This window comes from Vicugna pacos, chromosome 14 (genome assembly GCF_048564905.1).
Source record: "Vicugna pacos chromosome 14, VicPac4, whole genome shotgun sequence".
NCBI lineage: Eukaryota > Metazoa > Chordata > Mammalia > Artiodactyla > Camelidae > Vicugna > Vicugna pacos.
Window position 1 is genome coordinate 2850263 of NC_133000.1, and position 13473 is coordinate 2863735.

General features: G+C 44.3%; 1 protein-coding gene across 2 annotated transcripts in view; it reads left to right on the top strand.

The window, feature by feature from the left end:
* ATP8A2 (ATPase phospholipid transporting 8A2) overlaps window positions 1-13473 on the top strand; it is a 420398-nt gene that overhangs the window by 55316 nt on the left and 351609 nt on the right. For both annotated transcript variants that reach the window (XM_072976043.1, XM_072976044.1), the window contains exons 3-6: window positions 9502-9601; window positions 10051-10149; window positions 11154-11199; window positions 12401-12441. In XM_072976043.1, the coding sequence (XP_072832144.1) occupies window positions 9502-9601; window positions 10051-10149; window positions 11154-11199; window positions 12401-12441 (286 nt within the window). The remainder of the gene's footprint in view (window positions 1-9501; window positions 9602-10050; window positions 10150-11153; window positions 11200-12400; window positions 12442-13473) is intronic.

Below are 13473 nucleotides of genomic sequence, written 5' to 3' on the forward strand. Positions count from 1 at the left end.
AGAAGCCAAGGATGGCCCTTGGAGGAGGAGGTGGGCAGGAGCCCTTCTGCTGAGACAGTCACTGAGTGAAGAGAGCTTCAGGAGCCAGGTCTTGGGGGTGAAGGGCTGAGTGAGAGGTGGGGACATGGTGGGATGTTGGCAGTGATGGTTAGACACTACCAAGAATTCTTACAAATGGAAATGGAAAAGACCACCGAAATGGTGGGAAACGGGCACAGTATATGAAGATGTGATGGGGAGCAAAGACGCATGAACCACAAATGTGTGAAAATACGTTCAGTTTTGCTACAGTCAAGGGAGTGCAGATCAGTGTTACAGGACGTGGATGTGAGCCTGAGTAATACAAAAAGACTTTTACGCCTACTGCTGGCGGGGAAATGGAAGTAAAGGATATTCCCATGTATTGTTGATGGAATTATGAACTTTTAAAATATTCAATGTGATATAATTTGCTGCCTATTAAAATGGAAAATGTATGCTCCTCTTGGAACAGAAAAAGTACATTAGGTAAGAAACTTAGGAAGTCTGAGCAAAATGTGGACTTTAGTTATAATTTTAAAAACTACACAATCATTAGACTCTTAATCCTAGTTAAGATAATCTACCTCCCCAAGGGAAACTCACCAACATTCCTGGACATGTGAACAAGGATATTCATTGTGATAGGTTTTCTGACATAAAAGTCTGGAAATAAAGGAAATGCTTGGGGAAGGGTATAGCTCAGTGGTAGAATGACTGCTTAGCATGCATGAGGTCCTGGGTTCAATCCCCAGTACCTCCATTAGTAAATAAATCAATCAATCTAATTACTCCCCCCAAACAAAAGAAAACAACAAAAAAAGGAAATGCTGAGGAGACTGATTGAATCAATTAAGGAATATTATACAGCCATTAAAAAGAATGAATTAGAGCTATACCATTGACTTGCCTGTTCTGTTAGATGGCAGCACAGTAACGTTTTGGGATTTGGATAAGGAAAAGTTGGAAATAACACTTTGTGTGTGTTTAGAGGTATATTTATGTGGTGTGCCCTCATGGAAGGGATTAGTGCTCTTATAGAAGAGACCCCAGAGATTTCCCTCACCCATCTCACCATGTGAGGACACAGCGAAAAGATCAGTCTCCGAACTGGGAGGTCAGCTCTCACCAGACACCAAACCTGCTGGCACCTTGATCTTGGACTTCCCAGCCACCAGAACTGGGAAATAAATGTCTGCTGTGCATAAGCCACCCTGCAGTCACTTTTGTGAAGAGGTAGATAAATAACTGTTCAGGTTAAGAGTATCAGAAATGTTCCCACTTGCCCCCTGGGGTTGTGATATAACAGTGTAGAGAAGAAAGTGTCAAAATATCAGCAACATATTACACTGGAAGTACGTGAGCCATGTTGGAGAAACAGTGTTTGAAATGTTCAGGGCCAGAGGCTAGTCTATAGGAAAATCTTCCAGATTTTAAGTTTTATTTATACAAGAAATTTGATGGAAATTTCTCTGAATTAGACACCAATCATAAAAATTTACAGGACACTGCTAGTCAAGAGTTAGAGATGAAAGAAACATTACCAAAAGATCAATGAAGAATAACTGATCATACTAGAGGAAAGAAGTGCCTTTCCTTACTAGAGGAAAGAATGAACTGTCTTTCCATTCTTTCTGTAAAAGATTTTATAAAATTGTCATGTAAGAATTGGTTTAAGCAATGAAATAAGAAATATGAGGAAAAGTATTATAGAATACTAAATCTTTAATAAATATGCTGTTTTATGGGTGTGGTATACTTCAGCTTTCACGAATTATGTTGAGATTTCCCCCCATCATTCTAAATAAGTATTCATTTTTGTACCCTATTTTGTTCTTGTAATTCTATCTTAAAAACAAACTGAAATTCCCAAATTGTATGTGTATTGTATATAAATGATATCCTGGCCCCACAAAATCTGGGTCTAATTCTGAGAATATAAATAAATATTTTTGTATTTATTTATTTATGTAGTTGAAGGATAGTCAGTTACAGTGTGTCAATTTCTGGTGTACAGCATCATGTCCCAGTCATGCATATATATACATTTATTCATTTTCATATGCTTTTTAAATGAATATTTTTAAATGAAAAGATGAGAATATGTTTAGGAATGAACGACAGTGCTTTTTAAAAAAACATTAAATAGCCACAAGTGAATATACAGGGACCAGTTATTAAAATGAAATAAGACATGAAAATTCTTCCTTAAACATTGCTTTCCTGAGGATTTGTGTTAGACAATAATTGGGGAACGTGGTCCGGCTCAAACTTGCTGCTGCAACGAGATTTATGAGGCAGAAAACCCTGCTGCGACAGTCTGCCAGCAGAGGGCGCTGTGCTGCTGGTCCCCGGTGTGCGCGGGCTCTCCACCTGCAAGGTGGGCCGAGGGGGTTAAGAGAGTACATACTTGATGTGGTGACTTAGAGCTCCCCGGGAAGAGGGGAAGAGGAGAAGACGTTGCTTTCTTTCTCGCCTCCACTCCCCCACCCCTGCCCCCCACTCACACTCACGCAGTGTGGAAGTGAATGGGTGGGTGGATCCCAGACTGTGCGTTGGGCATTCATGAATAAATAGGGAAAAGCTTGTAGAGAAGAGGACCCCTTGGGCTGTTGGCTTAGAAGAGGAGAAGGATGTGGCTTGATGCAAAGAAGAAATAAAGATGTTCCAGGAATTTGGCAGAGGGTTAAAGAAAGCGAGAGAACTTAATAAGAGCTAACACTTTTCAGAATAAAGTGATTTCCATTTAAGGGGGAAGAGCCTTACTCTCTGTCTCTGCTGGGCTGAGCTTCAGGGAAAGACTCTTGTCCCGAAAGCTGGGCTGCTCTGCTCAAAGGAACGACCGTCTAAAAGCTTTGTGCTCTGGGTGCCGGGCTAAATGTTTGTTTCTTGTGAGTCTCACGCAGGACTGGTTAGAATTCCCCTCCTTTTATCCAGGACCTGGGCTCAGTTGCTGCTGGCAGAAGGAAGGGATGGTAGGGGTGACTATCAGATATGAGTGTTGCTGGGGCATCTTGTGGTGGAAGTTGCATACAAGTAAATTAAGTCTTTAGCCTAATTTCCTATTCTAATAAACAGCCCTTGTCTACGACCATTCCTGAGATCAGCTAGAAACAGAAGACCCGACAGTCCCTTGATAGTTATATCTGGCTACTATTAGCTTTTATTTACTATTTATTAAAATAATACATGTAGGTAGTTAAAAGTTCAAATATTATGGAAGCTCATCATGAAAATCAGTAGCCTCCAGCCTTGTCTCTCCCATTCTGGTTCTGTTCCACCAAAGGCAACCACTCTGAACTCTGTTTGTAATTCTTTTGGTGGTTCCCACCATATTTCTAAATTAGGTTTAGAGGAGCTCTCCCTGAATTCTTTTGCAGATGAAGATTTAACTTCCTGACTTCAGGGTCAATTAATGAAGCGTACATCATGTTTGTCTCTTTTCTAGTGTAACTGGCTTTTCCTGCCTCAGTTTTCTACTGGAACATTTAAAAAAATATATCAATCCCTGTTTTTTCCATCAGCGCACTAGGTACTTACATTATGCGACCTCTCTCTATGGTTTATTTTTTAAATGTTTTTTAAGATTTATTTTTCCTTCCAGTTTTACTGAGATGTAGTTGCAATATAGCGCTATGTAAGTTTAAGGTGTATTGTTTTTGATGACATATTTTACATCTTTTTGTGTATTGCTTATTGTGGATACAGATGATTTTTTGCTGTTTTTGTCTTTTAACCTTCATCCCATGTATAGCTATAGTCATGGTTGATTTACCTCCTTTGCTGTGTATTTGCCTTTACCAGTGGGATTTTTTCTTTCGTAATCTTCACATTTCTAGTTGTGGCGTCTTCTGATTAGAGAAGTTCCTTTGAACACGTCTTGTAAGCTGGTCGGTGGTGTTGAACTCTTTGCACTTTAGTTTGTCTGTGGAGCTTCTGACCGCGCCAGCAGATCTGCACGGGAGCCTCGCGGGCAATTCAGCAGACGGACCTGTCTGAAGTGAGACTCCTTCTGTACTTGTCTGCTCCAGGCCGAAATGATAAGTATCTGCTGTTTATTTTTACTGAAGCTGGAGTAGCTCATGGAGAGCCATCCTTTGAGATCTGCAGTGCAAAACCGACTGTCTCAGGACCCCCTTTAAAAAAAATTGAAGTACAGTCAGTTTACACTGTTGTTAATAGAACTCCTTTTCATTTGATTTTCTGTTATAAAGTGCACGAGTGTTTCTGTAAAGCAAGTGAATAAAGCCTGCTCTACGTGTTCCCACGCTGAAAGACGGTAGTCATAAGCATCTGACGTCTGGCCTTGGAACTGCTTACCTAACATTCTTCCAGCTTTGCCTGGCAGCAAGCTCTGTACTCAGAAATGTTACCTTCTCTTACCTTCTTCCCAGCTCACATTCCGGTGTGAAGTAAACTGCTTTGGGTCCAAAGCTAGGCATTGAATAATGCATTGAGTAAATAAACCGAGTTAGAAATATGAGAGGAACAGGACGCTCATGCCATTTCATTTGAATTGTAGGGCTGTCTGACTTAGGAACTTACATTCAGAGGTATATTCATGAGCTGATTGATTAAAATCCAACCTGTTTCTCTCACTGGACATATATGATAAAGAATAGGCTGATTGAAACAGACTCACAGACATAGAAAACAAACATGGTTACCCGGCAGATGGGGAAGCAGGGAGGGAGGGATAAATTGGGAGTTTGGGATGGGCTGACGCAAACTACTATGTGCAGAACAGATAGAGCACAGGGAACCTGTAGTGACCTGTAATGGAAAAGAATGCATGTATATATAACTGAATCACTATGCTGCACACCAGAAACCAACACGACATTGTAGATAAAAAAAAATAAAAAAAAGAAGCAGCTGATTTTTCAGCCCACGTGATGGATGATGACGAGCCGTCAGCCCAGTCGGGTCCAGTGACTGTTCTGGGAACGGGTTATGAGACAAGGAAGGAGCACTTCTCTTCCAGTTGGAGACAAAGAAATAGGAAACGTGTTGAAAATAAAAATGTCCATGGGAAGGGGTTTAAAGGGCCCCCCACATTCCCAGTCCACACGGAATATCTGGGGTACGTCGGGCACGTACTGGACGTGTGTTTGTCCATGTGAGGCTGGAGAATGAAAACAGCGATTCTTTTGAACGTCTCTGCTGTTCACATTTTGAAGTGTTAGGCTGCTTGGCTTTCTGGAGGCTTGTTTCAGGGGAAGTTACACTTGGAGCAGCTGCTGTGCTGGAGATCTGCCCTTAGAGGACAGCTGTCAACCTTGATTTTTCTCACGGCTGGAAAACTGGACTCAGCTTATCTCGGAGTTCCTGTGCTGCCTACTGGAGGTCAGACTCTGTCTGCTTGGTGACTTGTGACAGGCAGGGAGCTCCAGACCCACATTTCAACAGGCCCTGTTTTCTGATGTGTGGTTTCCAATCCTGGCCAGATCACGAGTGTTTCCACGAGGACCGTGTCCACCACGCACGTAGCCCAGTTCCACCCTTGCTGAGTCAGGTCCCCGGAGGGAGGTTTACAGGTTGGTATTGCTGTCAGATCTTGTCTTCTCCTAGGAAGCTTCCAGAGGCTTCCCGTCTCTCGAAGAGGAAAGGGCCAGGGTGTGGACGTGAGCCGCAGGGCCCCCTCGCTGCTCCACCAACAGGACGGCAGCAGCAGCCGCCGCCCTCCCACTCAGCGTTTTGCTGCATGCTGCTCCCTCTCCGCAGAGCTCTTCCCTGCTCACCCCCGTGGCGGGCTCCTGCTCCATCACCTTGTCCGTGACACGTTCCCTGATCGCTGTTGAAAGTGACCTCCTCCGTGACCCCCGCCAGTGAACCTTTCTGTGTCCTCCGCCCCTGATCTGTTCCCCTCCCTGCTGTTTATCACCACCTCTCTGTTGCCTAAAGCGAGTTCGTGTGCCTGCCGCACCACGAGGCCAAACCAACTGAAACGTCAGAGTTTGGAGCAGAGAAAGGTTTATTGCAGGGCCGAACAAGGACGACGGGGTGGCTCATGTCCAAGAAAACCCCGAACTCCTGGAAGGATTTCAGCAAAGCCTACTTAAAGGCCAGGTGAAGGAGGGGGTCACAGGTATGCGATCAGCGCATGCACGATTCTCTGATTGGCTGATATGGAGGGAACGGGGCATCAACACCATCAACCCCCAGGAGCCAGAAGGTCTGGGGACCATGTGCTCTCGATCATCAAGTGGTTCATTTCTTCCCTTTGGTGGTGGTTTTTAGCATCTGAAAAACTCAGGAAATATACATAAGATACTATTATCCGGGTCCTTCAGAGAGGAGCTGCAGCAGAGGTCATGGGGGAGGGGTCTGACCCTGGTCGTCCCCACAGGGTCCTGCTCCTTTACATCTCCTGTGACAAAGTTTACTTGGTTTTGAAATCTGATTTCTTCTCTAGAATGTAATTCCCTCGAATGTGTGCATTTGGGCCTTTGGTTCCTGGCGGTGCCCGGCACAGGCCCTGATACTAGGTGGGCTCAGTGAGCACCTGGGGAAGGCTGGCTGGCTGGGTTTTTGACAAGCTCCTGATTGTTCTTCATGTCACCCAATTTCAGGAAGCCCTGGTCTAACCAATGTTTACAAGGAAACTGGCTGAACCCCAAGGAATGGTTCTGTTTCCTCCTGGTCATCTCTCCCCGTTCCCCAAGCCCTCCGACTTGCTAAATGCCCAGGACTCCCTGGCAGCTGGTGCCCAGCCACGCTGGCAGGGATGCTGACACATGCAATTTGAGTAGGAATCTTTTGGGGGCTATGAGCTCACCTGGTGAACAAGCTCTTCTGTGGGGAAGCACCCTCAATCACCCCTTCACCCCTCAGGTGTTCTTTCCCCGGAGCTGTGCTGTCCACGTCTCCTATGGTTACACTTGACACCGTTCAGCAGGATTGAACTCAAAGGGGAGATCTGAACACATCTACCTCCTCAGGTGTGTCTGCCACTCAAAGTGTTCTCAGACCAGCAGCATTGGTTTCACCTGGGAACTCATTAGAACTGCAACATCTCAGACCCACTCCAGGCCTCCTGAATCAGGATATGCATGCAGTGGTTAATTTTATGCAATTTGACTCGGCCACAGTGCCTAGCTATTTGGTCAAACATTACCCTAGATGTTTCTTTGAAGTTGCCTTTTGGATGAGACGAACGTTTAAATTGGTGGGCTTTGAGTAATGCAGGTATACCCTCCATAATATGGGTGGGCCTCATGCAATCAGCTGAAGTCCAGAACAGAACAAAGACTGACTGACCTCCCTGAGCAAGAAGGAATTCTGCCAGCAGATGGTGTACAGACCCAAATGGAAAATCAGCTTCTCTTGGGCCTCCAGCTCTCCAAACCCTGTCCTTTTGGGGTTTTACAGAGGCTTTGTTGCATAGTCATAATTGATTAAATCATCAGCCTTTGGCGATTGAACTCAGTCTCCAGGAGTGGGTGGGACTGAAAGTTCCAACCCTCCAATCATGTGGTTGGCTCCCCTGGCAACTAGCCCCCTTACCTAGGAGCTTTCCAAGAGTCCCCACGTGAACACAACAAAAGACACCTTTATCCCTGTCAACATTTTGGAAATCCCAAGGGTTCTAGGAGTTCTGTTGCAGGAACTGGGATGAAGACCAAGTATGTATTTCTTATGACAAATCGCAGTACCCCAGCACCTTGAGTGGAAGAAGGCTGGAAGTAATTCTGTCTTATTACCATCAGTAATTCTGATGGTTGTGTAGAGCGAAGCTCCAGGCAGTTGTCCGACAGGGATGATCTTCCCGGAGGCAGTGGCAGCAAATGGTTACCTGGGGCTGTTTCCTGCTCCATCAGGTGCCCTCAGGCTGCTGCATGTTGGGTGATTACTTTTGTCACTCTGGGTCTGGCTGCTGTCAGGTCTTGCAGAAGTGCCCGTGCCTCAGGTGCTCTGTCTCCTAGCCCTTTGCTCTTGTAGTTGGCACTTCTAACGGATGGTGTGTTTGAAATTTAGACAATCTGTTGAGACTATACTTCGGATAAGAGTCGGCCCGAGTCGTGCCTTCGGGAGCTGAGCTAGGGCTTGGGCAGGTCTTCCAGCGATAAGCCTTGGAGCAGCTCCAGGAGGCGTGGTTCACCGTATCCTTCAGGTTCCCAGTTTATGCCTGTGCATGATTTCATTGATCATTGACTGTCTGCTGTGTGCCGGGAAGGTACAAAGTTGAAGTTGTTAAAAGACAAAATTCAGCTGAGTAAATTTAAAAGATCTCATTGGCTTTGTTCAGTGATTCATGAGCTGGGCAGCGTCCTATCCGGCAGAGAGAAAGGTGCTCTGAGGAACTGAACCAAATGGAAGAGTTTACAGGCAGAAAGGGGGTGAGACAAGGAAGCTTCTTGCAAACAGCAGATGGTTTGGGGCAAGGTCACCTTCCTTTGGGGGACCTCAGGGCTCCGTCAGGCTGATCACCTCGCTGGTGCTGACCAGGTGATTCCAGACGGACTGGTTGAGCTCACATTCCTGGAGAGGCTGGGAACTGCAGTTAGGTTAGGTATTGAGTCTCTGATGACATGGGCTTTGCACAAGTGACTCCATCTTGGCCCTCCTGTGTCTTTTTTTTTAAACAAATAGAGCGTTCTTGTGGTTCCCAGGATCTCTTTTGGAGATAGACAGACACAATCCAAAGCCAAGCAGAGACAGCGTCATGCAGGTGTAAACACCATACTGGGACCTGGAGGAAGACAAGCCCTTGTGAACTGGACCTGACTTAGTGGGAGAGGGAAGGTTGGATGGGAGGGCGAGATGGGAGGGTCGTCTGGTTCTGGAGGGACCGCGGGAGGAGATGCCTCAGGCGGGAGCTGAAGGATGAGCCACAGTGGCCTAGTGAAGGGTGTGTGTGAGGGTCGGGTCATTCAGGTGTGTTTGAACGTGAGTCCATGGTGAGTATCTGGCCGGACGCATTGAACTGTTAACCACACGCCCGTTACCCACGGCGTGCTTTGGAGAGTGGGCTGCTGTGTTGAATCAGTGACTTTGCGGTAAGAACTGTAGCGCGCCGCCAGCCCTGGGGGGTGATGCACCTGTGGGTGCGCGTTCCTCGGCTGATGCTGGCTTCCTCCTCTCTGTGTCAGTGTCCTCCTCCTGCACTGGGGGCATGAGCCCCTTTCCATTTTGTGTCTTTGACGCACCTCTTCCCTTTACATACGTTGTTTATATGTTTCCCACGTTCATAGCACGAGGCTCCTAGAAGCTGGGTCAGTTTCCCTGCTTAGATCGAGTGACACGAAACAGACACATAGCTATCAAAGTTGGAAAACTGAGATCACATTACTTTTTCTTATCAGATGTGTTTTATTTTTCTTCCAGGAACTAGCTTCGAGAGGACCAGCACAGCCATTTCTTTGTCCTGAGCTTTGAAATATTTTGCTTTTACAGTCCTGTGTGTCATTTTCGAAACTTTGCTTTCTCGCTTTTTGGACTTCGCAGCTGTGACTGAGAGCAGTGTTTTCTCTGTCCTCACAGCACGGCCAAGTACAGCGTGGTGACATTTCTACCTCGGTTCTTGTACGAGCAGATCCGGAGAGCTGCCAATGCCTTCTTCCTCTTCATTGCCTTACTACAGGTGATGCTTTGAAAAGTTATTTAAAATTCATCCCCTTAAGTCGGTGCAGAATGAGATCTGGCTGCAAGGTCATGTGACTGAGAAAGCGTCACCAGACCTGAATGAAATTTGTTTGTGTAAACAGCCATGATCTTTGCATAAAGGGCAACTCCTTTAGGTCTTAGCTTAAGGGTAATTGCAGTTACAAAAAGAGGCATTGAGAAATGGCCATGGGGTTGAGTAGGGGTCCTACTTTTAGCCCCTTTTCCTGTTCCAAACACAAAGCAACGTTGGGTAAAATTTTTTAAAAATGTAACACGCTTAGCTGGTTTTTACAATAATGTAGTCATTTTGGTGGAATGGAAATGGAACAGAACTGCAGAAGGGCCAGGGGTGAGTGCTGGGTGTTCTTTCTCCTGGAGAGGATTTCAGTTTGCCAACGTCCTACTCTTGGTCTCTTTCTCTTACAGCAAATTCCAGACGTATCTCCGACAGGAAGATACACCACCCTGGTGCCACTGATCATTATTTTAACCATCGCGGGCATCAAAGAGATTGTAGAAGATTTTGTAAGTTTTTGCTTTCAGATGGTAAAAACACTGTATCGAATATAATTTGCAACTTATTTGTTGCTTTGGATTTTTTAAGACAAAAAAATTGGTCTGTTGGCTGATTAGCCTCTCAAGGTTCATGACGGTATTTTGGGGGAGCGACGGTGTACACACAGTGTCTGAAACACCTGCTGGGAACACAGAAGTGGTTCAAACCACGTTTTCTGATGTCAGGTTTCTGAGTCCCCCTTGATTTTTGTCACTGGTGTTCCTTACATCCCCCTGGAGCTTGCTAGTTTGGGTAGCAGATGATGGACTGTATTGCTGTCTAGTATGTGTCAGCATGAAGGTAATTTGACAAGAATCTTCTCCCTCCTTACACTTGTTTCAGTGCATCTCCGAGTTCATTGGCTACAATCATCTTCATACTCTGTCTCCTGTTTTCTGTCCTTTTTGGGGGCTCTTCTTTCTCTCTGGGCTCTTTCTCTCCTTCTCCCCTTCGCTTCCTGTGTGTCTGTCTGTCTGTCTCTCAGACTTTCATACACACACACACACACACACATACCCCTTTTCTCTCTCTTTCTCTCCCTTCCTCTCTCTCCAAATGTGTGTATATTTTCCTGGGAATAGTAAATGAATGAATGCAATACAAATCAAAGCAGAGATACTTTGCCCCGAAAGTTCTTCATTGATAAAACGAGTTCAGTCGTCTGTTGTCGGTTGATCATACAGAAGCATTCTTTCAGTCTGATCTAACACGATCGAGGACTGGGAAGTTGTACACTTCAAAGTGCTTGTTTCTTGCTAGAACCAAAATGGGATCATTTAAACCTCAGCTGTGTTTCCTCTGTTCCCCTCCGAATTTACTGAGTGACACTAGACCACAGCCAGTGACCTGAGTTTTAGGGCATCAGCCGTGCTGCGCGTTGCTTTGCCCTGTGTTTGCCCTGCCTTGTCGTTTGGTATTTCAGTTATTCATTTGGAACTTTTGAAACTAACAAGTTTCTTTCTTCCTGTAACAGAAGCGGCATAAGGCAGACAGCGCAGTTAACAGAAAGAAAACCATAGGTAAGACGCCGGCCTGGGTCCCTTTCCCACCAGAAACCTGAAGAATAAGACCTGCATTTAAGGAATTTTGTTTTATTTAAAAATATGTAAATTTTTTAAAATTGAAGTATAGTCAGTTTACACTGTTGTGTAGGAATTTTAAATAAGTGGTTAATGGTATTGGGATAAATGGAAGGAAATAATTTATAAAATACTTTAAAAATAGCAAAATGACAAATAAATCCAAAAAAATGTGAGTCCTGGTAGTTAAGATTTGAATGGAATTTGTGTATTTTAGAGTTTTAGAGGTGGAGGTTGTAGCTCAGAGGTAGAGCATGTGCTTAGCATGCATGAGGTCCCGGGTTCAATCCCCAGTACCTCCGTATAAATACATAAACCTAATTACCACCCCCCCACAAATGCTTTAGAAAAGGTTGTAATTTTCAGGAGCGAGACATATTTTATATTCATAAAAAGTCAAAGCATCCGCGTCCTGGTTTACTAATAGTCTCGTCCTCTGCCTTCTTCCTGCTGCATTCCTGGAACAGCAGCTCTGTGCTCTTGTTGGGGCGATTTGGTAAATCTTGTAACAGCAGGAGTGATTTGTTTTTCTTCATATGGGCTAGACATGAGTAGACCTAACTTCCTTGCCTACGTCTGTATTTATGTGCCCACATTACTGTGTATATGATCCGTGAGTGCCTAGCTCGGGGCTCCATTTCGGGGTGTGGTGGTGTTACATACACCTTCATGTCTAAGGATATGGTAAGCTGGAATTAATGAGTGGAACTATTTATTTTTTATTTTGGAACTTAATGTATTTATTGAAAATATATTTTAATATATGTATTTATTTTGGAACTTAGTATATTTATTGGAAAAATTTTAAGTATATCAGAATGACTGGGGTGTGTGAATCTACTATTTATGAAATATGAATATTTCCAATGAAAATTTATTATCTAAACTGAGATGTGTTGTCAGTGTAAAACACACACCAGATTTCAAGTACTTAGTATAAAAAGATTTTAAAATATCTCATTAATAATTTTCTTTTTGGAATACATGCAGATATTTGGGGTATATTGGGTAAAATATATTATTAAAATTAATTTCACAGTAAGTGGAACTCTAAAAGGAGCCTTTTGGATTTTAGAAAGCTGATTTTTCTCTTGATTATCATTAATATTAACCGATACATTGTTTTGTTTTTCTTTCTCAGTGTTAAGAAATGGTGTGTGGCATACCATCATGTGGAAAGAGGTAAAAAATGAATTTTAAAGATATGTCAGAAAGCATCTGCTTGGAGACTTGTAATTAATTGCATGTATTGGTTGCGGTAGAAGGTTTGTGCTAAGACACAGGCCACCTCCCTTTAATGGAAGTCTGCCTTGCAGAGTCCCCCTCCCCACCCACGAGGAGGAGTTCCTCCCTCTGCTCCCGCATCTGCTGGAAGGCATTCACCTTGTCTGTTCAGAGTTGGGAAATTCCTTGCTCCTGATAGGTTATTTCAGAAAATTTGAAGCATTTTCTAGTTTCTAAATCCAACTCAAGACACGTTTTCCCTGGTCTTCTGTTGTTCTCTTAACCCAAATTCAATGTGTTAAAGATTTATTTTTTCAACTTTTGAGATTCTCACGTCTGACGTTGTTGGTGGAAAGAGTTTGGATTTATGATGACGATTAAATATAAAGGATGGAGTGGGGGTCAGGGACCATCCTGTGTCGGTTCTGAGGTCGAGCTGCTTGAGCTCGTCCCAAAGTTCTTAGCTTTACAAGAGTAAGAAGGTCTGTCCCCACATCCCTGGAGTATGAGGTCGGCAGGGTTTGAGGATGGTGCGGTGGGTTTTGGTTGTTTATAGCGATTAACAGGAAACTGAGGAGAAATCTCTTGTTCTATCTGGACATTTTGTATCTACTAAAATGATCTTTTTCAGTGAGTTTCTCTTGTGGCTGGAACTTAACGCTCACAAGATGTTTTTGGAGGCTGACTGTCAATTCCTCCAGGATTCAAAGCTGATTAACATGATTTCCGAAGAAAATCACATTTTAGTAGAGTAACTCATAATAGTTTCTCTTGCTGCATTTAATAAGCAATGCTTTAAAACGCCTCTGCGGGGGGCGAGGGCACAACTCAGCGGCAGAGCGCGAGCTTAGCATGTGCAAGGCCCTGGGTTCAACCCTCAGTCCTGCCATTAAGAGAAAAACGTCTCTGTGACCTTGTGAGCCCGCAGAATGCCCGCGATATGGGAACTACAGTTTTTATTTTCTTTCTACTTTATTTCGGGAGAACCAT